This window comes from Ursus americanus, chromosome 20 (assembly GCF_024610735.1).
Source record: "Ursus americanus isolate L20-20 chromosome 20, mUrsAme1.1.p, whole genome shotgun sequence".
NCBI lineage: Eukaryota > Metazoa > Chordata > Mammalia > Carnivora > Ursidae > Ursus > Ursus americanus.
Window position 1 is genome coordinate 8,629,479 of NC_142146.1, and position 13,920 is coordinate 8,643,398.

Consider the following 13,920-nt stretch of genomic DNA (forward strand, 5'->3'; position numbering starts at 1 on the left):
ATGCCAGCCTCTGATGTTTGGGAAGTGGTGTCAGCAGAGACTGAGCTGCATTCCTTCTTTGAACAGATGGTAACAGAAAACAACTGCAAGGTAAAGAAGAGATCCCTCCATCCTCCCACGAATTCGAACCAGCTTGAAGCACCAGAACACAGCCATCCCCCATCTCAGGAGATGCTGTTACGCAGATCAAGGGCCACAGAAGCCCAGCAGGATGACAAGTTTGCCAACATCCTGGATGTGGTGGGGGAGTTTGGCACATTCCAGCGCAAGCTGGTGGGCCTCACCTTCATACCCAACATCCTGTTGGCCTTCTTCATGTTTGCTGACATCTTCATGTTCACAGCCCAGAAGCCTTACTGCAACACCAGCTGGATACTGGCAGTGGACCCCAACTTGTCAGAGGCTCAGCAGTTGAATTTGACCCTGCCCCGAGAACCCAATGGCAGTTTCCAGACATGCCTCATGTACTTGCCTGTGGCCTGGGATCTGGAATCTATTATCCAGTTTGGCCTCAACCACACAGAGTCATGCCAAGATGGGTGGATCTATCCTGAGACCAAGAAGAGATCGCTGGTCAATGAGGTGTGCCTTCTCCCGAGGTGTCTATAGCTACCCCACAGGCCCAGAAATGTGCCCTCACCCTTACTGAACAGGTGGGGAAACTGAGGCTCAGGGAGGGGAAGCAACTGGTCCAAGGTGACCTTCCAGAGGCAGAGCCAGGGCAGAAACATAGGATCCCAGTTGTCTAGGCCTGGCCTCACCTGTTTTAGCCAGGAAGCTAGAGCTGACGTGGGTGTCGAGGCAAATGTCAGTTGGCAGGCTTTGCCATCCGTCTGGAGAATTGCTCCGTGGTTGTGGCTCTGCCCTCTGAACTCACACAAGATAGAGAACTGGGGAAAGAAGCAGCTTTGATCAGGTACCTCTTACAGGGTTTCTCAGCCAGAGCTGCAACCCGGGCCCTTCACAGCACAGAACTGACCAATTTGAATCTCTAGGCTGGGGCGTGACATCTGTATTTGGGAAAGGGTCTTCAGTGATTGCAGCTTTTGCTCAGTTACATTTCCACCTATTCCCCGTTTTGGCCTAGGCCTCTGGTCCCCATTCTCCAGGCCTCTCTCCCAGGGTCTGCCAGATGCAGGATGGGCACATGCACAGCTGTCCGAGCCTGTCCCATGCCCCTTCTGCCTAAAGGCCCACCCCGGGTGGGGGAGGGGGTGGAGGGGTGTACGCTCAGTCCCTGGACCCAGAAGGCTGACCCTGGGTGGAGGCTCGTAGCCAATCCTGCGTCAAACCCCTAGTTTGACTTGGTGTGTGGCAAGGACCGGGACACGGAAGGCGTGCAGACCATGTTCACGGCTGGCCTCCTAATAGGTTCCCTCATCTTTGGGTTCGTAAGTGACAAGTGAGTGTCCCGGAGTTCCCTCTGGTCCCTGGAAGCTCCTGCCTCCTCCTCGTGGGCATTCAGAGCTAAAAGAGTGTCAAAGCGGGGAGGCGAGGGTAGGGGCACTTTGGAGGCCTATGGATGGCTCGGGACTGGTCCCGGATGTCGGACTGGGCCAGTCTTGGAGGTCCGCGCGCTTGGCGCAGCCTCCCTTGAACGCTCGCAGGCTGGGCCGCTACCCCACCATCCTGATGTCGCTGCTGGGGCTGACCATCTTCGGTTTTGGGGCAGCCTTCGTCAACACCTTTCACCAGTACCTGTTCTTCCGCTTCGGCGTGTCCCAGGCCTTGATGTGCTACGCCATCAGCAGCGTATGTTTAGGTGAGGTCCCGCAGCCCAGCGCGGGTGGCGGGGGCGGGGCCTCGGGTGCACGGGGGGGGGGGGCGGGGCGAGCGAGGGGGCGGGGCTGGCGCGTACCTACCGGGAGCCCGCTGGATTAATAGAGTTGCGGCCCAATAGAGGCTGGCAGTGGAGGGAGGGGCTTCCACTCCCAATGTCCCGGAGATGCTGGAGAATCTGTGCTCAGACTGCCCTTCCACCCTCACCCTCCATCCTAGCCCCCTCGTAGCCCGCACATTCCCTGGTCATACCTCTTGCGTCCCCCGCCCGCCGACATGACTTATATTTATTGAGCCCTGCAGAAGGCCCGGGCCAGCTGCTAAACCCTTTATATGTACTGTCTCATTTCATCATGACAGCACTCTCTTCAGGAGGTACTCTTCTATTACCCCTTTAGCAGAAGGATCCTTGAGCCTCAGGAATTTAGCCAACTTGCTCAGGGCCACACAACAGTTACACGGAGGAGTTGGGATTTCATCCCAGGCCTGTGGGCTGTGAAAGCGCCAAGTGCCCATACACTCACTCATTCAGCTTACAGCTGCTGTGGCCTGGTGAGCTCAGGGTTCCCTGGCAGGAGACCTCTTCTCCTTGGAGCTTGTCCGAGGTCACTGGCTTGTTCACAGAGCCCTAGGCCTAGGTGGCCAAAGGCCTGAGGCCCTAAGAACAAAGATAAGGACACAGACTCCTGCCTCACCACGTGTCGGGCCACGTGTGAGGAGTTATGTGCAGAAACGGGCCATCTCTGTGAGAGAGAGACAGGGTCAGGCAGGAGGTGTTGAGAAGGAGCAGTCAGGGCAAGAAGGGACTGGGAGCTATATATGCGATTAGGAGGTCAGGCAAGGGGCCTAGAGCAAGTCCTGGGGGCACAGAGGCACTCTGCTTGGCTTTGAAGTACTATTGACCTTGAGCAGAAGAAACTTCACTGAACTGTTGAACTGTCCCTAGCAGGGCTGGGGCATCTCAGAAGGCTGGGTGCTGGGGTAGCCCCAGGGATCCCGAGCTGACCATAATTTTGTCCTCTTGGCCTCCACACAGCCACTGAGTGGCTAATTGGCCAGCACCGGGCTCACGCCATCATCCTGGAACACTGTTTTTTCTCTGTGGGAGTCATGTACCTGACCGGGCTTGCCTACAGCCTTCCCCACTGGCGGTTGCTGTTTCTGGTGGGTGGGGCACCTGTGTTCCCCCTCATCTCCTATATCTGGTGAGCAAATAGGGTGTGCGCAGTGATGGGTCTGATGGGCTGTAAGCTGAGGGGTCTGGAGGGTCCTTGAAGGGGTGGAGTGGGTGGAATTTTTCCCCTGGAAAAATTGCATTTGGAAGAAATGAGAAAGAGCCCAGGGCAGAGCCTCTGGAACCCTAACATTAATCCCCATCAGAGGAGACACTCAAAGAGATGTCAGAGAAGTAGTCAGAAAAATCAGAAGGCAAAGTGTTGAAAGGCAGGGTTGAAGGCAAGAAAGGTGATGCTGGGGAAGAGTCTACTGGCCTTGGTGACCTGGAAGTGGCTTCAGTGGTGGCAGGGGGTTGAGGAAAGAGGAGAGGCTGAAAAATGGAGCCTTCCAGGAGACGACTCTTTCACAGTGCTAGGCTGAGGTGGGCAGGGGGAAAGTGATGAGTGGTTGGGCAGCAAACACAGTCAGGGAAGGGTATGTGGTGTTCTGAATTGTGGGGAGTCATAGACAGGAACCTGAGACCCCCAAGCTAGGAAGGGGCACATGATGAGAGAGGGAGGGAAGAGAAGGCAGATAGAGAGTGAGAGGAAGAGACAGAAATCACCTGGTGAAGGTCAGGCAGTTCTGTGTGGAGGAAGGATCGGGTTTCACCTTGACATCATCATGTTTAATCTTTACAACCCTGAGAGAAGGATGTGAGTCTCCTGTCCTGGGGGATGAGGGGGATGGGGGGTGAGAGGAGAACTGATGCTTCAGAGGATCAAAGTAACTTGCCCAAGGCCACGCAGCTACAAAGTGGCAGACCCAGGATTTGACTCAGCCTGCGTGGCTCTGAATTTTAGCCACAGAACCACACACAACATGGATTGTAAGAGGTAGAGTTAGTTACCTGTTGAGAGTGAGGGCATGTAGGTGGCTTGGAGACCTTCCAAATGCCAAAGCTGGAGACCATATTTGGCAGTGACTGGCATTCCCAAGTGGGTACCGGGGCCCCGCTGATCTGTCATGGGAGCTAGGAAATAGTGTTTCATGGTTTGACCTTAAAACATTTTTAAAAAGCAATAGACGCATGTGGCTAAAGACTAAGTAATACCAAAAGGTTTGTGGTGAAAAATAAGCCAACCATTTCAGCTCCCCTCCACTCCCCCAGTTCCTTCCCCAGAAGCCGTCATACTGTGGACCTTAGCTCTCTCTTCTGGTAGATGCCTACATAGTTCTACATTCTGTGACTAGACGGCTCATTGAATGGGGCACATTTTTTTTCAGACATGTCTTGTCAGCTGTTTCTTCCCTGACACAATATCTTGGGCAATTTCTATCTCTTTACAGTCAATTCTTTTCTTTGTTTTCCTCCAAAGATTTTATTTATCGGGACACCTGGGTGGCTCAGACAGTTAATCACCTGCTTTCAGCTCAGGTCATGATCCCAGCGTCCTGGGATGATCAAGTCCCACATGGGGCTCTATTTATTTTAGAGAGAGCAAGCGAGTGGGGGGAGGGGCAGAGGGAGAAGGAGAGAGAGAATCTGAAGCAGAGTCCATGCTGAGCCCAACGCATATGGTTTGATCCCAGGATCCCAAGATCATGACCTGAGCTGAAATCAAGAGTCAGACGCTTAACTGACTGAGCCACTCAGGCGCCCCCTCTTTACAGTCATTCTTAATTGTAAGAAGAAGTCTCATTTTGGTCATTCAGACTCACTTTGAGGCATTAAAAAATCCAGTCTAGTCCAATTTAAAACTTGATCTTACGTCTAGTTCACAGCTTCTCCCTGGTGGCTAACTAGCTCAGGCTAGTGTTCTGACCTTTGCCTACCTGCTCTGATCTTCCAGGTCCTAGGCAGGAGATAGGGCATCAGAGAAAAGAGACAAGTGTGCAACAGGGACTGTTATCAGTGGTCAGTGTCCTCTGTAGGGCAGATGTTCAGAGGCAGGTGCCTTTGGGGCCCATGTGTGGGTCTTCAGGGGTCCACTTGGTGTTTCCTAATGCTCCAGGCACTGTCTTTATGACCTCTCTGCACCCTGTCTCTGGCAGTTCACCCATAGCCTCCCTCTGCAGAGGTCTCCTCGCCCTAGCATGTGGAGTGGCTTCAAGATAGCAGGGTCTAGGGGCACCTGGGTGGCACAGCAGTTAAGCATCTGCCTTCGGCTCAGGGTGTGATCCCGGCGTTATGTGATCGAGCCCCACATCAGGCTCCTCTGCTATGAGCCTGCTTCTTCCTCTCCCACTCCCCCTGCTTGTGTTCCCTCTCTCACTGGCTGTCTCTATCTCTGTCAAATAAATAAATAAAATCTTAAAAAAAAAAAAAAAGGATAGCAGGGTCTACTTAGCCAAAAAGACTCTCACCATCCCCAGCCTCTAGCCTGCCATTGTGGATGGCTCCCACCAACTTCCTACCTCATCATATTTGGGTGACGGAGGAGGGGAGTGTCCCCCATCTCTGGGTTTGCATAGGCCATCAGTAAGTTCCAGGCAAAGAGTGGGAGGGCAGACTCCCTTTCTTGAAGGTGGCCCTTTCACCAGGTTTGAATAGATGAAAGTAACCTGGGGAGAGGAAGAGAGTCTCACTACCTTGAACTGGAAATTTCCAGCCTCTCTCCGTCGCTGGGGGAGGTGGCTGTTGGCTGTTTTGTATTCTTATTATTATTATTTTAAAGATTTATTTATGTATTTATTTATTTGAGAGAGAGAGAGAGAGACAGAGCACAAGCAGGGGGAGTGGCAGGCAGAGGGAGAAGGAGAAGCAGACTCCCTGCTGAGCAGGGAGCCTGACATGGGGCTTGATCCCAGGACCCTGGGATGATGACCTGAGCCAAAGGCAGATGCTTAACCTACTGAGCCACCCAGGCACCCCTTATTATTACTTTTTTTTACTGCATCTTGTCCTGAATGTGGTAACACCTCTTTTTAGAATGTGAGGTTGTCAGTCATTGTTAATAACCTTGGAACATCAACTGAAATTCCAAGGCAAAAGTTTCCATGTCATGTTTGGTTATACTGCTCTTCCTCATTCTCTGATTTTATTATTTTCTCAATAACATTTGAAACTTGCATTATGAAAATAAAATTGCAAAACAATTCTGAAATATTTGGGGGGTCATAAGTTAGAATTTTCTTTTTTCCCTCCTGCTTCCTACATTATTCGTGTCCTCTGGGGTAATTTTTTTTCCTGCTTGATTATTTTGGCCCCCTTTTCATAGAGAGGTTGGTTTTGTTTTTTTAACATTTGGTGATTTTTGGTCATCCCTTCATCTTTAAGAGCAAGTTACTAAGATGATAATGGGAAACTGTGAACAGAAGCTGATTGCCTGGTAATTCTGTAGGGCAATGCATCTCAAAGTTCTGTGAGCAGCAGAATCAATCACATGGGGGAATGGTTAAAACATCAATGACTGGGCCCTGTCCCCAGAGGTTCTTAATCAACAGGACTGGGGTTGGGCCTGAGAATCTGCATTTCTAACAAGTTCCCAGGTGATGCTGGTGCTGCTGGTCCGCTGACCACACTTTGAGAACCATTACCATTGGGTGACCAAATAGCAGGTGCCTTTTCTTTGAGGGATCCCAAAGTCAGAGTCTTGCCTGGCTTAGGTTGTTTTGTTTCCCAGTGGGGCTAGGAGCAGGGACTCTTGTCATCATCATGGGGACTTCCACTCTGTTCCCCTGTGTTTGTCCTCAGCAGCCCCTAGGCTCTGGGTGAAAATGACAGAGGGAACCGGAGGCCCGTATCTGAGGACTGGGGTGTTCAAGGTCCCCTCGCTACATGCCATGACTTGCCACGTGGCCACCAGCCTGCCTCCATCCACTTCTGGGCTGTGTGTTATGTTGCTAAATCTTTCTTCCACCCTTCCTCTCTTCCACTCTCTTTGTTGATATCCACCTTCTTTCCACTAGTTTAGAGTGGCATGTGCTCAATCTCTCATCTTTTTGAAGAAGTCCCAGTTGGGTGACTTTCTTTAGGAGAGTTCCCCAGCCTTTCCGTGTCTGCTGGCCTCTAGCGGAGGGCAGGAGCAGAGGCAGGCCGAGAGAATGAAGTGGCCACTAGTGTCAAGGGCATGTGTTTACAGGGCTGGCCATGGAGTTCAGGCCAGGGCCTAGATGGGGTGGTGTGTTTGTGTGTGTGTGTGTGTGTGTGTGTGTGTGCGCACGTGCAAGAAGTCAGCTGATGGCATAGTTTAGTAAAGAGTGTCTAATCAGGGCACTGAGGTCCATACCAGCTCTGCTTCTACGACCTTGGGCAAGCCCTTAGCCCATGAGGCTGGGAATAAAATGGGGATAATCATACTAGGTCCAGTGTTGGGCAGGGATTAAACCGGATGATTTATATGTAAGGTCACCAAGCACATTGCCCGGGCACATCATAAGGGCTTTGAATGTTCACCTGTGTGAATTCTGACAGCCTGGGAGGATCGGAAGAACCGAGGGACCAGAGTTATTCCAAGGTCAAAGGCAGTGGGTATTGTGGCAGGGGACGAAGTGGGACAGAGGGGACCTCTATTCACCCAGGCAGGAGCTGGGTCCTGGGTTCCCCATATCCTCCAGGCTGTTAGGAGACAGAGAGGGAACAGGAGAAATGCCAACCATGAGAATGGGGACCTAACAGAGGGTGTGGGCATGCGTGCCCTCAGGGTGCCTGGGCAGGTGGGGCCGAGCACTGAGACAGACAGGTAGAGAGCTTGTGGAGGTAGCAGAGGGGGAAGAAGCTTTAGGCCAGAGGCAGCCAGGGTCTGGGGTGACCCTGAGCGGCAGTGGGGGCTGTGTGTGGCCCGGGGAAGGGCTGATTGCCAGCAAGGGGCGGAGACACTTTGAGGCGGAGGGTCACGTTCAAGGCCTCCAACATCCATGTCACCTCACGTTGGAGGTCTCTGGGGCATCTTAGAAGGATGGCTAAGAGCAGGTGGGCCGTGCAGGATTGTGCCGGAGTCCCCGCGATGGCTGCTGATGAAAGGGAAGCTGGAGAAGGCCAAGCAGGTGCTGTGCTATGCGGCCAGTATGAACAGGAAGGTCATTCCCTTAAGTCTGCTGGATAAGGTAAGAGGCCTCGGGCCTGGAGTGGGGGCCAGATGGGGGCTGTGAAGGAGTCTCTTCCTTCCTCCTGGGACCTCTGCTGGGGACAGTCCACCGCTTGAGGAGAATGGTGACCCTGCCAGTGGAAGGCCAAAGTCAAAGCTGGCACTGGGGGGTGGGGGGACCTTGAAGTCCTGTGGGGTGGGGAGCAAGCTGGGGTCTCGGTCTGGCCGCCGGCTGGTCCTGCTTGTCCTGTAGCTGCAGCTGCCCGGGAAGAAGGTGACCAAGGCCTCTGTCCTGGACTTCTACAACAATCAGCACCTGCGCAAGGTGACCTTGGCGATGGGTTGTGTGTGGTGAGTACCCGGGATTGGCGGGCAGGGACCACGAGCAGAACCTACCAGAAGCTCTGGTGAGGGCGTGGGTGGGCTGCAGGGGGGCAAGGCCCGAGGACACTGGCTTCGCTACAGATCCAGAGCTCCGTGCTCGTTTCTGTCCCCCATTCCCACACCGCTCCGCTTGTCTCTGCCTCTGCCTTTATTCCTGCCCTGTCTGCTGTTATATCCCTCCCTCCCTCCCTCCCTCCCTCCCTCCCCCCCACCCCTCTCTCCTTCTGGCTTCGTTTCAGGTTTACTGTGGGTTACAGCTATTTCACGCTGAGCCTCAAGCTGAAGGATTTGGGCGTGAACATCCACTTCACACAAGTGGTTCCGGGCATCATGGAGGTGCCGGCCCGGCTGTGCTGCATCTTTCTCCTTGAGCAGATTGGGAGGAAGTGGAGCCTGTTTGCGACTCTCTGCCATGGCTGCCTGATGTGCTTTCTTGTCCTTATCCTCCCCTCAGGTATAGCTCCGCCTCCCCTCAGCGCCCTTGCCCACCCCACCCCCCAGCCTTCCTGCTTCCTTAGATCCCTTTCTCCTGCCCTGTTTGGCCAAAAAGACACCCTGGGAGTCAGCGGCTGCCCCCACAGCCCTCCTGAGCTGCAGCTCACGGGAACACTGCCCTCCTCAGGCCAGAGTCCCAAGACTGGGCTCCGGAAGCTCTCAGAAACCTGGAAGGGGAGGGCGTACTGTCCCAAGGAATCATCCTTGTGTGGGAGAGTGGGCGGCCTTCTTCCAGCCTGCGTCGGATTGCGTGGTTGAATGTGAACACAGGCCCACAGAGAGTCCTTCAACGGGTACCCCGGCCCTGCCTCTTGTCTCTAGTCTCTGATTGGGAAATGCTTGTTATCTGGACCTTCACCAGGAAAAAATAACCTGCCCACGGAAAATTGAGTGTAACAGGGGGCTAAGCTCTCAGGAACATTCTTACAGGGAGGCCTCTCCTTCCCAGGAGGGCACAGTGCTCTTCAGCTCAGAACTAGAGAAGGAAACTGGGGGTGGGGGTCTGGCAGGGTGAAGGCGCAGCCATATTTTCAAAATTTCACAAAGAGCCTTGGGACAATGAATATGCCCCAGGTCACAGGGCTAGAGAGTGGCAGGCTGAGGATGATACAGACATTAAGATGTCAGTGCTCACTCAGAACTGCTAACCAGAGAGCCCCCACGGCTGCTGGGGCCAGGGTCTGCCGCCAAGGAAGCCCTCCTGTTCTCTGCGGGCTGGCATTAGAAGTATGTGTGTCTTGCCGGGGACCCTTCCTCTCCCAGATGCTGGCAGCGTTGACCGGCTAAAAGAAAATGGGGCCATAAATGCATTCTTAAACTGCTGTTGCTTGGTAGTTTTTGTAAAAGGTGGGCCTATACTGAGTCAAACAGAAATGTTTAAAACTCTCAAATGTGTGAGAGAAGCTAGGAGTAAAATCCCCAATAGATAAAACCAGATCTCCAGTTTCAAGCCAGAGCCAAGAAAAGCTGGGGCCAGCCTGGGGAGTGGGGCAGGGGCGGGGTGGCAGAGGCTCACAGAGGAAGAGCCGCCAGCTCCCAGTCAGTGGGCAGGGGCTCCTGCTCCGGGCTTTTCCGAGTCTGAGGAATGGGCTTTCCCGGATCTTGTCTTCCTCCTCTTCTCCCTCAATGCGCGGGTCTGGCGGCCCAGCGTTGGGAACCCTGGCTCTAGGGACCGAAGAGTTCGGGGCACCGTGCACACTTCCCTGCTTCGTCCACCTTGCATAGCATGACAGGGATGGTGGGAGGGTCCGGAGCAGGCCAGGGGTAGGGGAAGCTGCCTCAGGTGAAGGTGTGGAAGATAAGAATGAGCGTGGAGGCAGAGGTGTCAGGGCTGAGAGGCCATGGAGGGGAGCAGCTCTCCCACTGCAGGGGTACTAACTTCCGGCCTGGCTGGGCCTGAGTCTGCTGACCAGCTGGCCAGGTCGGGGGTGGTGGGGGGTGGCAGGGGAGGTTGAACTGCTCAGATGCCTTCTGGCAGGGATGGAAGAAGAGCAGATGGGTGGCCCCCATCCCCCACCCCAGACTCAGGTGGCCACGTTGTCTGGCCACAGAGCTGAAATCCATGATAGTCTTGATGGTTGTGCTTGGAGAGTTCAGCCTGGCGGCCTCGGTCTCCGTGTTCTTCATCTACACCGCTGAGCTCCTGCCCACTGTCCTCAGGTAGGCGGCCTGACGGGCAGGGCTGTGGGGGCGTGGCGAGGGCGGGGAACCCAGATGCTTGCCGCAGTGAGAGTGACAGGCACGTGCTGAGTGGTTTCCCTGGATCACCCCATTACCCCTTCACAAACCCCCCCCCCCACTTCATTGTTAACCCTATCTCAGACAACAGACAACAGAGTCAGGTGGAGGCCAGACCACAAACGGCAGAACCTGGCAGTCTGACCACGGTCTGGGTCTTGCCCCGCGGGTCTGAATGTGTCTGTGCTGCTCTGAGCCTCCGGCTGTAGCTCCGGGTTTGGGGTGGGGTGCCCCTGGTCAGGGTGGCGGCTGCCCCTTGCCACCCAGCTCCGCTGCCCTGCCTTGTCCCGCACACCCACCCATGCCCTGGCTCTCGCTTCCCCTGCTCTTGAGCCAGGAAGCAGGCCCCATAGAAATAATGGCCTGCCCTGAACCAGGGAAGAGCCAGATGCTGGCGGGTGCTTGGTGACCTGGGACAGGCTGGAGACTGGAGCATGTGAGGTTTGGGGAGCTGCTGCTTCCACCCCACCTCCACCCAGCCTCTGGGCCCAGGAGGCCTCCTAGATGAGCTCTCACCTCCCTTTCCAGGGCGACAGGTCTAGGGCTGGTGTCTCTGGCCTGGGCAAGTGGAGCCATCTCATCCCTGGTGATCAGCCACCAGAAACTCACCCTCCTACCCATCTTTCTCTGCTGGGTCTCAGCCACCCTGGCCTTGTTCTTCTGCACCCTGCTGCCAGAAACGCAAGGTCAGGCTCTCCCTGATAACCTGGAGCACTGCTTCCTACAGACAAGGTAGGTGTGTGAGGCCCCTGGCCCTTGCCACTGAGAGTATGTCAGGCACCGTCCACCCCTGCCTGTTTGCCAGAGGGGCCTGTGACACAAGGCCACTCTGTCTACAGCAGTCTCCCCAGCTCTCCTGGATGTCACCACCTCCCTCCTCCATGCAGCCAGGCCTCTGCCACCTTCCGTCCTCTTGGCTCTCCTGACCAGCCTGGACCCCGGCCTTCTCCTTTCCTCCCCCTCTGGCTGCGTTTCTGGACTGGGTGCTGCCCCTGGAGATAGCCTGGGCTCTCTCCCTCCCAGGGCACAGGGCCTGGCTGGGACCAGCTCTCTGAGTACCTCTCCTTTCCTATCTGAACTCTCAGCTTCTCAAAGAGGACCCAGTCTTGATTCATGACTCTGACCTCAAGGCTCCAGCAGCCCAAAGCCCCTTTTGGGAACTGGGCTCCGCCCTGACCGCTATACAGGCACTTCTGGCCTCTGGGCTCCTCTGGTCTCATGATTGGCAGAACCATGCCTTCCGGGATTTAGGCCAACATGGTGTCACTCTCTCCCTGGACCTGAGGGGACCCGAGCACCAGTGAGGGGCAGGAGCTTCCTAATGTCCTCCAGTGTCCTGTGCTCATACCACAGGGTGGCTGCCTCTGGCCATCCTCTGCCCTCCTCCCCACCATCCTTCTCCTCTTCCCCCCCCCTCCTCAAACTCTGTTGACACCATCTGTGCTAAGCATTGTACCAGGGCTGGACGCAGAAGTAAGAGGTCTCCAGCCTTAAGTGATCGTTTATGGGGAGAAAGACATGCCAACAGTCTTCCCTTAATGGGCTCTGAGGGAGGGATGCACGGGACCTCTAGGAGGCCCAAGAGGGAGGAACTTTCATCTGGGGAGTTGGGGCAGGCTTCACAGAGGAAGTGACATTTGAGGAGGGCTTGAAAGGATGAAGAGGCATTTGCCCCATCATAGAGGGGGGCATGCAATGCAGCAGAATCACTAAGAACACAGACTCTGGAGCCGGGGGGGTCTGCATTTCTGTCTCCGCCGCCACTTCCTAGCATGTGCCCAGGGGAGTTACCTAACGCCTCAGACACTGAGTTGCTTCATTTGCAAAATGGAATGATAACAAAGTAATAAAAATAGCTAACATTTACTGAACATTTACCACGTGTCAAGTCCTGCTCCATACGTCCATGCCTTTTCATATGTTGTCCTAACAACAACCACATGCAAGATAGGTCCCGCCACGACCACCCCATTTACAGATGAAGAAACTAAGGCATAGAGAAAAAAAGACACGTAGCCTAGCTTTTCTCTGTCCTGGGGCTTTGGGCAGGATTAAGGCCACATGAAGCGCTTGGCGCAGAGTCTGGCCTGTGGCAAGCACTCAGGAAAGAGATGAACCCCCAAAGATGCAGGAGCGTGAAGGGTCTAGGTTGGGAGATGGCACACACCAGGTGTGTGGAAGTGAGGGTCCCTCACGGGTGTGTGACAGAGCTTGGCTGGGGACACTCAGGCGTGGGAAGGCCCCACCTCTCAGGAAGGCAGAGCCACGTGTGGCTGCAGCTGCCTCAAAGGTACTGCTTTTCTTAGCTCCTAAAGATGGCAGCTCATGACTTGTTCTCCAATGGCTTCCTCAGGAACATAGCTGAGGACCTGCTCGCCGAGGACGCAGTACTCGTGGATGGGACTGTGGAAGTGAGGAACAGCACCATTTGCAATTCCACGATACTGAAAGTGGACTCGGACATTCCCTCCAACGCGTCTTGTCAGGACACATCTTTGCAGGGCGGAGGAAAGGACACAGACCCACAGAATGACTGAGGGCCAGGCCCCCGGATGATCTCGGTTGGAGCTGCTTGGCTGGGTGTGGGGCTGTGGACTCTAGGCCACAAATTCCAGGCCCAATCCAGCTTGGCGGGAGGTCAGTCCTGCTCCAAGGCCAGCCCTCGAGATCCAAAAATGGCCACTCTGGGTGAGCTAGGGTGTGATTCATTCCAATAAAGGTGCCATGTTGGACTTGAGACGGCTCAGTCAAAATTGGCTACGTGTGGAGAGTCCAGAGACCCAGGCCCAGAGGAGGATGGGTCATACAGGCTCCCTAGAGTCCTTCCTGTCCTTAGCTAACCTTGCGGTTAGACAGCAAGGGGCTCTCTGGATGGGGGTAGGGGGATGGCTGTGTCTGTGAGGGCTGGGAGTGAGCAAGGGCAGGACTGTGCCCACACCACCCATGTCCTCTAGCCCAGGCATCTGGTAGTGTGGGTGGGCTTCCAGCTCTTGTGCCAGTTGAGAGACTTCAGCCCCACCATATGTACCTGTCAAGGGTGGAAGGTAAAGGAGTAATGATGATTTTCCCGTTTGTACCATTGCACAGAGTTTCTCAATCAGTTTTCCCTTTGACACTCACAAATAAGCATGGCCTTGGGGGTTACCCATCTCAGCCTTATCCTTGGGGTTCCTTCCCTGATGGCTCTAGCCTGGCTGACCTCTGACCTCTACCACCCTGACGATAAGTTCCCACATCCAGCTCACAGTCCCCACTAACCCTGACGGTGAGTGTGCTCTTCCCAGCCCGGGTGGGAGCTTCCGCAAACAGGGTCCAGGGCTCCTCAACCATTAGCCAGACC

The 13,920-nt window shown here is 54.8% G+C and overlaps 2 protein-coding genes across 9 annotated transcripts in view; one reads left to right on the forward strand and one right to left on the reverse strand.

Moving 5' to 3' along the window:
* On the forward strand, positions 1-13,117 carry SLC22A14 (solute carrier family 22 member 14). The gene is made up of 10 exons (XM_087870014.1): positions 1-582; positions 1,299-1,402; positions 1,608-1,762; positions 2,816-2,984; positions 7,863-7,983; positions 8,224-8,315; positions 8,588-8,802; positions 10,394-10,502; positions 11,109-11,312; positions 12,934-13,117. Exons 1-10 carry the CDS (start codon positions 1-3, stop codon positions 13,115-13,117), a joined length of 1,935 nt encoding a protein of 644 aa, XP_087726140.1.
* LOC123792832 (deleted in lung and esophageal cancer protein 1-like) overlaps positions 11,999-13,920 on the reverse strand; it is a 16,332-nt gene continuing 14,410 nt past the window's right edge. For 7 of the 8 annotated variants that reach the window (XM_087870096.1, XM_087870095.1, XM_087870093.1 and 4 more), the window contains one exon: positions 11,999-13,608. The gene's annotated coding sequence lies outside the window, so the exon portion shown is untranslated. The remainder of the gene's footprint in view (positions 13,609-13,920) is intronic. The other variant, XM_087870098.1, reaches the window with a different exon arrangement.

What these genes read in the sequence shown, in the direction of transcription:
- SLC22A14 (XM_087870014.1), top strand. Translation starts at nt 1, where the DNA reads ATGCCAGCCTCTGATGTTTGGGAAGTGGTGTCAGCAGAGACTGAGCTG. An exon ending in CATCAGCAGCGTATGTTTAG is followed by an intron (nt 1,763 to 2,815) that starts GTGAGGTCCCGC and finishes GCCTCCACACAG; the next exon opens with CCACTGAGTGGCTAATTGGC. An exon ending in TTGGCGATGGGTTGTGTGTG is followed by an intron (nt 8,316 to 8,587) that starts GTGAGTACCCGG and finishes GCTTCGTTTCAG; the next exon opens with GTTTACTGTGGGTTACAGCT.